The sequence below is a fragment of the Natrix helvetica genome (genome assembly GCF_964273705.1).
Source record: "Natrix helvetica genome assembly, chromosome: 15".
Lineage (NCBI taxonomy): Eukaryota > Metazoa > Chordata > Lepidosauria > Squamata > Natricidae > Natrix > Natrix helvetica.
Window position 1 is genome coordinate 73,980 of NC_138565.1, and position 12,915 is coordinate 86,894.

Consider the following 12,915-nt stretch of genomic DNA (forward strand, 5'->3'; position numbering starts at 1 on the left):
TATCAAAGCAAAATATAAAGCCAGTTGATTGTAACTCACCGATCAGGGAATCAAAGCCAGCTGGAAACAGTCTTTACACACACACACACACACACACACACCACAAAAATCAAGGAAACTTGGATTATTGGACTCCTCACCTTCTCGCTTTGGACCAAAACCTCTGGATTTGACTCCGTGGCGGGAAGAAACTTACCCCCTAGGGCAGACCAAAACAAAACAAAACAAAAAAAATATTGATTTATTCAGCCTGCCAGAAACAGGTTCAGGTCTTCTAAGGAGAATGCGTCCTTCTATCCTATGGATATCAGTTTTGAATTGACCGATGAGGAAGATTGTTGGTGCCTTTTGGCGATCGTGCTGGTACTTTGGGCCATGGGCTGCATCCAAAGCATCAGCTGCAAGGCAAAAGGCTTTCGGGAGAGCATCACCGTCCTGGAGATCAAGACGTCCATCGACCCCGTCCCCACCAACATCGACGAGTCATCCAGCGTGGTGTTGAGGTACCGCACCCCGCATTTCCGCGCTTCAGCTCAAGTCCTGTTGCCTCCAGTGCCCAAAAAGGAGACCTGGATTGTAGGGTGGATACAGGCGTGCAGTCACATGGAGTTTTACAACTATTATGGTGACCATGGCATGTAAGTGACTGGTTTTTCTGGGGAGGGGAGAGATGGAGGTTGACAGGGTTGGCTGGACTAGCGCTGTTGCAAGCCAGGCTGCCTCTCTGCAGGATTTTTGGCAGGATATAATTTTGGGTTTATTTAAAGGGTAGTGCAGTGTTTCTCCACATGACCAACTCCCAGAATTCCCCAGCCAGCATTCTTAAGATGGCTGCACTTAACCCCCCAGCGTTCTCCAGGTGAAATGCTTTGAAATGCACATGGGCTTATCGGAATTCCCCAGCCAGCATGCTAGGAATTTTGGGAGTTGAACTTCACACAGCCTAAAGCCTAATGCTGATTGGGAAATTCTAAGAGTTAAAGTCCACCCCTCTTCAAGTTGCCCAGCTGTTGTTGAGAAACCCTGGCTTGGCGTATTGTGCAACCCCAGAAATTCTAGGTTTAGTGTGTGGAAAAGAGTGTGGAGGGTGGGACATATACAGAGAGAGTTTTGCACCATCGGCATATTGTCGTGCTAACTTCCTCTTGGTTTACCACAAGAAACCTCGGGAGGAACCAAAGTGACCGAGAATCCAAGAACCACTCCTGCCAAAGCCCATGAAAACTCACAACTCTACAACAGAGGTCCAGATTCCGCCTCCCATTTCACGGAAGGGCAAACAGAGGATCAGGCAAAATGATCTGAGGACAATTTGCAAGTCTTATGTATCTCAAAGTCCCCCCTACTGGATCATACCAGGCTGCAAATTTGTAGATACCCTCTTTGTTTAGACTTTTAAATGGGGGTAAAATCCAGCAGGTTCTGACAGGTTCTGGAGAACCGCTAGCAGAAATTTTGAGAAGTTTGGAGAACCGGCAAATGTCACCTCTAGCTGGCCCCAGAGTGGGGAGGAGGGAATGGGGATTTTGCAGTATCCTTCCCCTGCCACGCCCACCAAGCCACGCCCACAGAACCGTAGTAAACAAACAAACAAACAAACATGCATTTCACCACTGCTTTTAAACCTTGGGCCTTTGTGTTGAACAACGCATTATCTTTATCTTGTTTTATAAATTTATTTATCACCATTTATCATGATCTTCCTAAAAAGAAAAGAAAAGGTCAGGTTTTATTTACAAAGGCCCGAATTTCAAATCTTTTCAAGTGCCCCAAAATGGTTTGTAAAAATGCAGTCCCTTGATTGAGTCTGTAAGTTCATTCTCACTTTGACAAGTTCCTTATTCTCATCTGGCTTTCTCCGTTTTTTTTTTGTTTTTAAACTGAATCACTTACCCTCTGCTTCATTTATTCTTTGTAGGAACCCAGCCCTGCTTTGAGGCTGGTTCTGGCTACATCTTTTGAGACATTTTTTTCTGGTCCTTCTTAACTTGTCAGGGAAAGAACAGACAGAAACAAAAACAGTTTTAAGGATGGTGGTTTTTATGGCCAAAAATTCATGACAGGTAGTCTTGGACATACAACCACAAGGGGGGACCCAACCCTTTTACAACCTTTCCTGCAGTGAATCCATGCAGTTTAAGAGTCACGGTTGTTAAGTGAATCTGGCTTCCCCACTGACTTTTGCTTGTTAGGGCGTAAAAGGGATCATGTGACCCCGGGACACTGCAAACACAATAAATGTAAACTCAGTAGAGGATCATAGGGTTGGGAGGGACCTTGGAGGTCCCCTAGTCTAGCCCAACTTCCATTCAATGGTCGGAGATCTTATATCCCTGATGGTGAACCTATGACACGGGTGCCAGAGGTGGCACACAGAGCCCTCTCCGTGGCCATGGACACCGTCACCAGCTGCTCTCCTAATTTCCAGCACGCACAGGCACGCCGGCCAGCTGGCCTTCACGGGCGCCAGAGCACCTGAACACTGCCCAAAAAGGGCCAAAAACCAGGGTTTTGGGGCCAGAAAAACAGCCATAAACAGCCAAAAAACAGGCATGTGTACACCAACCAGCTGGACTTCGGGTTCCTGGACCAAAAACGGGACCTGGGAGGTGCGCCCCCTTTTGATCCCAGGAGGCTTCAGGGAGGCGTGCTAGCATCAAAATGTGGTGGTGGGGGGGCCGCATTGGAGCTGACCTAGGTGACAGCTCGCCTGCCTTCAGAAATGGCTCCACCTGCCACCTGTGGCACGCCTGCCATAGGTTTGCCATCACGGGCCTATCTGCAGCTTAACAGATCTGGCTCTCTATGTCTATATCCCATCCCTCTTGTCATCTTCCTTGCTCTTCTCTGCACTCTTTCTAGGACCTCAGCATCATTTGGGTACATGGTGGTGACCAGAATTGGTTGAACTTAGGAGTTTAGGGCACTCAAAGCCAGCTCTGGTATCAGGCAAGACCCTAGTCCTTATGATGCTGAATTAAATCGCAGTGAGAACCATCAATCGGTGGAACAGAAGTTGCCTTCTAAAGTTGTGGGGCCTCCATCACTGGAGGTTTTCAAGAAGAGACCAGACAGCCACTTGTCTGACTTGGTATAGGTTCGCCTGCCTGAGCAGGGGGTTGGACTAGAAGACCTCCAAGGTCCTTTCCAACTCTGTTATTCTGTTATCTGTTACCCTGGGATGTAGGAAGTGCCTTATCATTGCCCTCAAAGCCCTTGTGGGCACTCTCCCAGTCTTATCTAGCTATCAGCTCAAGATTGTCCGGAGCTCAGCCATGCTTAGCTTACTATATACCATGCTAAGGCATGGCAGGAATGCTTAAGCCCTGACACCTGGCTGGCTGTTAACACAGGAAGTAAAAGAGGAAGCTTGCTCTGAGTAGCCCGGCCTCACCAGCGCAAGAGCAGAAAAGGAAGTTGAAAACAGCAGGCATTAAAAAGAAACAGCCATCTGCCGAAGCAGATTAGGTCTTTTTTTTTCCCCCCTATTTAAATTGGGCCTTGTTTTTTTTTTTTTTTTTAAAGACTCTAGAGTGTGAAAGCCTCTTGATGCGGGTGAAGAAGGGTGAAGAAGGAGAGGGCAAAAGTTGCCTTGAAACTCAACATTAAGAAAACTAAGATCATGGCATCCGGCCCTCTCAATTCCTGGCAAATAGGTGGGGGAGAAATGGAGGTAGTGACAGATTTTATTTTCCTGGGCTCCAAGATCACCGCAGATGGGGACTGCAGCCAAGAAATGAAAAGAGGCTTGCTCCTGGGGAGGAAAGTGATGGCAAATCTAAACAGCCTACTAAAACGCAGAGACATCACCCTGCCAACAAAAGGGCGCCTAGTCAAGGCTACAGTTTTCCCACTTGCAATGAATGGCTGTGAAAGTTGGACCATAAGAAATAGGCCAGTCTTGGAGTCTGGGGAAGGCTCTGGTGAGGGCTCTGTGTCGGAGGCAGAGAGGGGGCCAGGGCCATATGCCAGTTAACAGCTGCCTTGAGAGTCAGACATCAGTGAGGCAGAGGAGCAGCTGGAGCCTATTCCCAGTGTGCGCATACGCAGTCTGGCCAGATGAAGGGAACAGTTAAAGAACGGGGGTCGACTTGGGAGTAAGGCCACAGGTGGATGATGAATGGCCCCTTCCATAAGGAATAAAAGAGGAGCGAAAGGGGAGTGGAGTTTGCAGGAGACAATTAATTTGCTTAATTGGTTCCTGACTCTCTGAGCCTCCTTGCCAAGTTCTGCAGATCTCGGCCTGGCAGCTCTCCAAGCCAGAGAAGGTTCGTGACTGTAAATCCTCCCTTGAAAGAGTTTGCTGGATGTGAATGAGCAGAATTCACAGTCAATTATAAAAGTTTTTTTTTTTTGTTGGGACCAGGAATTTGCTTCAGGCTCTTGGGAAGCCTGGATTAGAATAGAGGGAGAAAAAGAGAGAATATAAATTCATAATTGAAGAGCAGATGGAAATAACCTTTGGAATTATGCTTGCCCATCGGTGGGGACCTATGGAAGGGCCCCTGTTTTGCCTATGGGTTCCTGTTTGGAGTTGCACGTATTGGGGGAAATACCGGAATAATCACCCAAAAGGACCACGCCATCCTTCCTGGCCCCTCAGTCTCAGCCCCGGCAAGGCGAAAGGTCTCCAAAGGGTCATTCAAGAATCCCAAACGTGGCTTGATTGGCAGGCGAAAGACACCCATTTCCTGACGAATGCAAACCAGACTTCCTTAAATTTGCAGAAACAGATGAGTTTGTTAGATAGGCAACCAGGCGAAGGGCTTTTACTTCCGCAGATGTGCATGCAAAAGGCACAAGGGAAATTGACTCGCAAATGGCAGGCAGGCTCTGTGAGGGCTTGCGAAAGGCGGTGGGGTGGACCCAGCTGTTTTGTTGCTGCAGCCTTGAGTGAAATAAACCACGATGCTCCTTGTTGGAGGCTGCTAATGTTTGCTTGATTTCCAGGCGGCAAACAACCGAGGATTATCTGCAGGTCAAGGAAGCCACCTTGCAGGGGAGAAGGGACATGGCAGGCATGCAAGGAGGAGGAGGAGGAGGAGGGCTGGTGAGCCAATAGCCGCACCTTTCCTGACCTAAGAGCTTGGCCCGAAAGGCATCGGCTTTCCTGAGCAGCAAACCTCAGATGCACCAAGTAGTTACTTATTTATCTGGCATTTCTTTTATTTATTTAGCAGGTTGCTTGTGGCAGCTCACGGAAGCTTCTGCCTTTCAAATAACACCTGACCGATATGTTTTTTTTAACGTCCCTCAGTTGACGCACTCTCACACACACACGCAGACACAAACAAAAACAACATCTATCTCTATCCATTCATCCACCCACTCATCCATCCATCCATGTCATCTCTCTCTCTCTGTCTCTCCATGCATCCATTCATTTTTCCATCCAACCGTCCATCATCCTTCTCTCTCTAGCTGAGCTATCTACCAACCTATCCTATCTATCCGTCTATCTCTACATTCTCTCTCTCTCTCTCCCTCCCTCACTTTCTTTCTCTTTCTCCCCCCGCCTCCTCTATCCAAAGCACCTGAGGGCAGGACAAGAAGCAATGGATGGGAACTAGTCAAGGAGAGAAACAACCTAGAACTAAGGAGGAATTTCCTGACAGAACTATTAACCAGTCAAACAACTTGCCTCCAGAAGTTGTGGGTGCTTCATGACTGGAGGTTTTTAAAAAGAGATTGAACAACCATTTGTCTGAAATGGTTTAAGGTTTCCTGCCTGAGCATGGGGCTAGAGTAGAAGAGCTGCAAGGTCCCCTTCCAACTCTTCTGTTCCATTCTGTTCTATTCTCTATCATCTATCCATCCTCTACTGTTTATTTTTTTGTAACCTTCAGTTGGGCAAAGTGATGCATCCCACCACAGCAATTTTCAAAGCACTAACTTAAGGAATGAGCCCAAAACCTGGGACCATGACTTCTGTGGGATTCAAATTTGACGGTCCCGATTGTCCTTTTCAATGCTCCCTGCTGGCATTCTACAAGGAAAGTTAATGGGGAAGCCAGTGGGAAGTCAAAAATTGCTTTTTAATGGCCCAGCCATAATCATTCCATCTCTCTGTTTAATGACTCTACAAGTCATGGGTTCTCTATATTGTGTGTGTGTGTGTGTGTGTGTGTGTGTGTGTGTGTGTGTGTTATACAATATGTAGTATGTATACAGTGTGTACATATGGTTTATTTTAACTCACCTAAAAAAATTATTGAATTGTGGTCTGGTGTTCCTATCGCATCATACCCTGGTTTGGCTGATTGATTATATGCCATCAAATTCTGGTTTTCATTCCTAGCGACTGCATGGATAGATTTTTCTACGATCCATCTCCTAACCTGCTCTTTCCAATTTCATGCTTTGGTTAAACAATGCTTATTCAATAAAGCTCAGTTGGTTGGTTGGATTGATAAGCCAGCGAAGCTGCAGTGAAGCACAATTTTTGAAAACATGGGATGGGCTTGGATTCACCAAACAGGTTATGTAAACAAAGAAACAAATGCCGAACTGAAACAGATAAACCACGGGATTGTTTGGCGTTTTGCGGAAAAATGGGCAGCATCTCTGCCCTGCTAGGAATCTAAAAAAGAGATCTCCAGATTGCAGGCAGGAACTGAAACAGGACTTTGATTTTGAAATTAGTTTGGATCATGAGATGCAGAAAATAGGGGAGTCTGAATTTGCAAAGCCCACTCTTGACTTTTTCTTTTCTTTTGTTTTTACCTTGCTAGCAAACTATGAGGGAAGTTGCAAAGTTTCTGGTCCCAGTTGCAGTTGTGAGTCAAGGAATTATGTACTTATGAAGTAATCCCAACATGGTGGCTCTGTTTGAACAAGCTAAACTCCTTGGCTGCATATAGGAACTAATCAAGGAGAGAAGCGACCTAGAACCAAGGAGAAATTTCCTGACTATGAGAACAATTAAATCAGAGGAACGACTTCCTTCCAGAAGTTGTGGGTGCTCCCATCACTGGAGATTTTCAAGAAGAGATTGGACAGCCATTTGTCTGGAACGGAGTAGAGTTTTCCTGCTTAAGCAGGGGGTTGGACTAGAAGACCTCCAAGGTCCCTTCCAACTCTGTTATTTGATCATTCCGAGTCTTCCAGTTTGTTACCTTTTCAATCGAAATTGAAAACTGGAGAGAACATTGAATGTAGAATGGGGATCCAGACTGGGAGCCTTCCAGTGCATTACTTTTTTCTGTCCAGACTCAAGTGTCATTTGCAACCATGGGCATGTACGGGGTGAAGCTTTTGTAAAACATTGTCCTTTGAAATAAATGAAAAGTCTGGTGTCATCTGGGAAGCTATTTTAAGGTTTTGATGACGAACGGAGAACCGTTTCTATGCAAGGCGCATCGCTTGGCTTTTAGCCACCCCTTTGGATGGCTGTCAAAGAAGATTACAGAGGTTGAGAAGATTAGTCTCTCCGTTACTGCAGGCTAGTTTGTTTGACAGTAGTTTGCTGAGTAAACCACCATTGGTGGTTTGACTCCATCTATTCAAGACACAACTGAATCAACAACATGCTTAGGACGGTGTATATGATATTAGCCGAAACGTGTTCAGTCAAGATTGGGGTTTCTCAAATAAGACGTGGATTTCAACTCCCAGAATTCTCTTCTGGTGGTGGCTGGAGGATTCTGGGGGTTGAAGTCCATGGGTCTTAAAGTTGCCAAGGTTGACAAACATTGATCAAGATGGCCCTTATTCGTCTCCACGCTCAAAGGTAGAGAAAGTCTTTCAAAGCAAATTGTAGTCTTCAAATTATGGAGCCTCAAATTTCCAATGCCGAACAAGACAGTTAAATGAGTTTTCCCCTCCCCCCATTTTACGGCCTTTCTTGCCACAGTTGCTAAGTGAATAGCAGCAGTTGTTAAGTTAGCAACACGGTTACTAAGTGAATTTGGCTCCTCCACTGACTTGTCAGAAGGCTGCCAAAGGGGACCACATGTTTATGCAACCGTCATAAACATGAGTCACTTGCCAAGCATCTGAATTTTGATCCTGTGACCGGGGGGGGGGGGGGATACTGCAGTGGTCGACGTAAGTGTCCTACGTCACTTTTTGCAGTGCTGTTATAAGTTTGGTCACTAAATGAATGGTTGTAAGTTGAGGACTGTCTGTATTTCTGGGGAACTCAAACCGATTTGTACCTTGTTGAACAATCCCAGGAACAATTGAGATTTTTTGGATCCAACTGAGTTGTCTTCTTCGGCTGTTGTTGTGGCCCACCAGTGGAGCTGGCAGCAGAGGTTCGCAGAGTGAGGAGGGTTGGGGAGGAAGCTGGGCCAGTCCTGGAGTCTGGGAAGGGCTCTGATGAGGGCAGAGAGGGGGCCAGGGCCATCTGAGAGTGATCAGCTGCCTTCAGAGTCAGACATCAGTGGGGCAGAAGAACAGCTGGAGCCTGTTCCCAGGGTGCGCATGCACAGAGCTGCCAGATAAGGGAACAGCTAAAGAACAGGGGTCAACTTGGGAGTAAGGCCAGACAATGAATGGCCCCTCCCAGAGGAAATAAAAGAGGAGGGGAAGGGGGAGTGGAGTTTGGAGGAGACCATTAGTTCGCTTCATTGGTTCCTGACTCTCAGAGACTCCTTGGCAAGTTCTGCAGATATCAGCCTGGCAGCTCTCCAAGCCAGATAAGGTCTGTGAATGTAAATCCTCCCTGGAAAGGCTTTGCTGGAGATGAATGAGCAGAATTCGCAGTCAATTAAGAGAAGGGGTTTTTTGTCGGGTCCGGGAGCTTGTTTTGGGAAGCCTCGGCCAGAACAGTCATCTTCATGCTGACCTTCTATTGAATGCTATGAATCCTATGATTCCAAATTTTAAAACCTTCTTCAATCTGGTCCTTCTATCTCACTTTCCACTCAGGTCAAGTTGGGAGCTTCCTGAACTCCTGGAGGGCAAGATCCAAGCCATCAGTGACTCAGATGGCGTGAACTACCCCTGGTATGGGAACACCACCGAGACATGCACCATTGTAGGTCCCACCAAGAAGGAAGCCAAGTTCACCATCAGCATGAATGACAACTTCTACCCCAGCGTCACATGGGCCGTCCCGGTGAGCGACAGCAACGTGCCCAAGCTGACTTGCATCCACCGGGATCAGAGCTTCACCACCTGGCTGGTGGCCACCAACACCACCACCAACGAGATGGTCATCCTGCAGACCGTCAAGTGGCGGATGAAGCTGGGCATCGACGTGGAGCCCAGCCATCCTCTCGGGCGCCGGGCCAAGCTGCGGGAGCCCTCTGCTCAGGAGCAGCCCCAAGTCCTCAGCAAGAACGAGCCAATACCACCCAGTGCCCTGGTCAAACCCAATGCCAACGATGCCCAGGTCCTCATGTGGAGGCCCAAGGATGGGCGCCCCCTAGTGGTGATACCCCCAAAGCATCGGTAATCGGAACCCCCCTGTGGCAAGGGTGGGTGGGTGGACAGAGCAACGGAGAGGAGTGGAAAAAAAAACACTTCGTATTTAAGAGAGAGAGAGAGAGAAAAAAAAAATCAGCAAAAACAGAGGTGCACTTTTAAGCTCATTTATCAGAAAAAAACAAAATGCAGCCATTCTGCCTTGTCCCATCAGAACGGATCTCACTGTGCTCACCAAGGTCAACTTTAAGGACTGTCTTCAAGATTTCTAGCCTGGGGGTGTGTATGTGTGTGTGGGGAGGGGGAGCGGGTTGTCTGATTCCCAACGTCCCACTCTGACTTTCAGGTTTTTAAAAATTCGCTTTTTCCTCCCTTTGGTGGTTTTATCTGCTGTTCTATCTGGTCGGCTTAAGGCTGGCCGCTTCTAGAGAAAGAAAGAGAAAGAAAGAAAGAAAGAAAGAAAGAAAGAAAGAAAGAAAGAAAGAAAGAAAGAAAGAAAGAAAGAAGAAAGAAAGAAAGAAAGAAAGAAAGAAAGAAAGAAAGAAAGAAAGAAAGAAAGAAAGAAAAAGTGGGTTTTATTTGAAGGAGGGGGAGAAGAGAGGGGTGGAGAGGCTTCAGTTGGGAGGGAGGGGGAGAGGAAGGAAAGAGAAAGAGAAAACGGAGGGAAGAAGGAAGGAGAGAAAGGGAAAGAAGGGAAGTGAAAGGAAAGATTGGATAGATGGAAGGAAGGAAGGGTGTGAGAGAGGAAGGATGGAAGGAAGGAAGGGAGAGAAAGAAGAGGGAGGAAGGGTGGGAAGGAAGGAAAAGGGAGGAGAGGAGAAAAGGAAAGAAAGGAAAAAGCAAAAGAATGGGTGGGTGGAAGGAAGGCAGGAAGGGTGGGACGGGGGGAGGAGAGGAAGGAAGGAAGGAGGAAAGGGAGAGAAAGAGAAGAGGAAGGGAGAAAGGGAGGAAGGAAGGAGTAAATGAATGCGGAAGAGTTTGTGGTGCACAAATGTGGACCATGGGTTTCTGTGGACCAGAGCATGGATGATGGGTTGAAAGTGGTGCCGGTTCCATTTTTGGTTTTTCCCCCTAAAAGCCAAGTTGTGCGGCCTTACGTTGATGTTTGCTTTGTGTTGCCAAACATTTGCCTTAATCTGCGTTTGGGTCTCCATAAGCCTGGCAGGGAGAAGGTGTGTGTCTGTGTGTGTGTGTGTGTGTGTGTGTGTGTGTGTGTGTAAAAACTTAGAACGGATTGTGTTATCTTTTTTTCTTTTTACTGTGTGTGGCAGAAGCTTGGCTGTAAAGGAGGATTAGAGTTGTCTAAAAAGACACTCCTTCTCTCCCCAAATACACAGTCTTGTTTCTGTTACCGGTTGAGCTCATTTCATCCTAAACCGCATCATTTTAACAGTAACAGAGTTGGAAGGGACCTTGGAGGTCATCCAGCGCTAGGGATTTGAACCGCCAAACTACCGACCTTTCAGATCGACAAGCTCAGGGTCTTAGCCTCTGAGCTCCCAGGACCTTTTCTACAGTCTCTCATCCCATTGTCGATTTAATGTGTCCTATGAAATGCTGACAAAGGGTTCGATATACAGGTGGTTTTTCTCGATCATTTCCTATTTATTGTGTGCACTGTTTTTCCTCTAAAAACCACAACAACACTTCCAATTTCCTTTAAGGGGTACTTCTTTCCCTTTAATTAAAAGATTCCTGTTTCCAAATTGCCCCGTTTTACAGCTTCAAGCCAAGCAGAGCCAAGGTCTTTTCTTTGTAGATTTGCACAGAGCAAAAGAGCCCTTTTTTTATTGAAAAGAAAAAGAAGGGGAGGGAGTCCAAGTGGAAATCCTCTCCACCCTTTATCACTTGGCAGAATGAAGATCTAGGGTGCAGAACAATTAGTTTACCGCTCACTGGGCCCAAGTAGGAAGGTAGGGTGATGGATGCAAACCAAGCGGGAACAAACTTTGAATTAACTAATTAATTAATGGTGGAAGTGATAAACGATAAGCTGGAACTTCCTTCTGGGTAAATGTTACAAGAAGAATACAGAAATATGCAGAATATTTTGCTTTACTGAGGACAAGAGCACAGGGAGAAAACTTACCATGTAAAAAAATCAGTGTAAACGCAGAAATGTCAGCTTAAAACTTGGTTTATTGCTTGCTTGTTGCCAACAATGCCTTGGGATTTTGAGAAGATGACGTTTCGAAGCGGATAAATATTTCTAGCTCGATAAAGAGAAATAAAAGGGAATGTGATCCGAGCTGGGCAGAGCTAAAAACAAGAATATCTGCCCCTTAAAAAGAAGGAAAGAAAGAACGGCCTCTGCATGGTGTGGTGGTTCACAGCCTCGAGCTGGAAGTAAGAAGGCCGATAGACATCGGGGGGGAGGGGGGGGGGAAATGGCTGGCCTTGGATTAGCCCCTAGTATCTACGTCCGTGATGGCGAGCCTATGGCACGCACAGAGCCCCCTCCGTGGGCAGGCACGCCATCGCCAGCTGGTTTTCTGCACGCGGCGAGACCATTTCCAGCGTTCGGACACAAGCAAAGGCCAGCTGGCCAGCGCGCCCTACACGTGCCGGAAATCGGAGGACCAGGTGGCTGTCACGCACCTGTGCACCGGCCAGCTGGTCTTTGGGTTTCTGGAGCTACAGCACGCACAAAGACCAGCCGGCACGCCGGAAACCAGTTTCTAGGGTTTCGGGTTTCCAAGGCTGCGGCAAACATGTGCGCACATACATTCCAGTTTGGGCATTCGGTGCCGTAAAGGTTCGCCATCCCTGATCTAGGTTCTTTGTTAGGAGACCACAAGGAGATCTCGGGCTGGGGAATGGATATTGCAAGTAGTCCTTGATTTACAACTGACTCATGACGTTGGCGGTGTTCCGTGGTCATGTGATCCCCTTTGGTGACTTTCCGACAATCAGAGTCAACGGAGAAGTCAGATTCACTTAACAACTGTGGCAACAAAGATTGTAAAAACGGGAGAAAACTCACGGAACAAATGTGGCCGTAAGCCGAGGACTACCTGTCTATATAAATCAGGGCTCTTTGGGAAGAAGTTGGATTTGCAAGAACAGAGCTTGGTTTATGCCTGGCATTATGGGCAGCCAAATGAACTTGGCAACTGAATGCTGACTTGAGCTTCAGGGGCATAGTTTAATTTAAAGAAGTTGGTTGCATTTTCAGCACACGCCAGTCTTTATGCCTCCTGGCTATTTCAGAAATTAATTGTCTTAACGGTAATCACGTTTGTGTTGCTGCGGAAAACACCGGGAGAGATTGCAGCGAGGCAGTATAAAGGAGATTAACTTCCTAGGAAATCTTAGGAAGCTGCCTGTGGGTCCCTGTGCAAAGCTTGGAAAACCATGAATTAGTTTTTCCTCTGGCCCACATCTTGGAGGCAAAAAGAATTTGGGCTTGCTTTAGATTTCAAAGAGAAAGAGGGAACGCGTCCTGATGCCAGTTCTCCATCCTGTGGTTTTCTATTGTTTTTTTTTTTTTTTTTAAGAGTAAGGTTAGGGTAGGTGCATTTAAAAAATAATAATTCAGCTGGTTCT

The 12,915-nt window shown here is 46.9% G+C and overlaps 1 protein-coding gene and 1 long non-coding RNA gene across 2 annotated transcripts; both read left to right on the forward strand.

The window, feature by feature from the left end:
- Nucleotides 1-300: 300 nt before the first annotated feature.
- On the forward strand, nt 301-9,808 carry FAM78A (family with sequence similarity 78 member A; the record flags this gene model as incomplete). The annotated part of the gene is made up of 2 exons (XM_081967584.1): nt 301-638; nt 8,872-9,808. The coding sequence occupies 2 exons, from the start codon at nt 301-303 to the stop codon at nt 9,398-9,400; spliced, it is 867 nt and encodes a 288-aa protein (XP_081823710.1). The 3' UTR covers nt 9,401-9,808.
- A 431-nt stretch (nt 9,809-10,239) lies between these two features.
- Nucleotides 10,240-11,175, forward strand: LOC309399605. The gene is made up of 2 exons (XR_014176542.1): nt 10,240-10,723; nt 10,804-11,175. It is a non-coding gene; the product is annotated as an uncharacterized lncRNA (long non-coding RNA).
- Nucleotides 11,176-12,915: the final 1,740 nt, after the last annotated feature.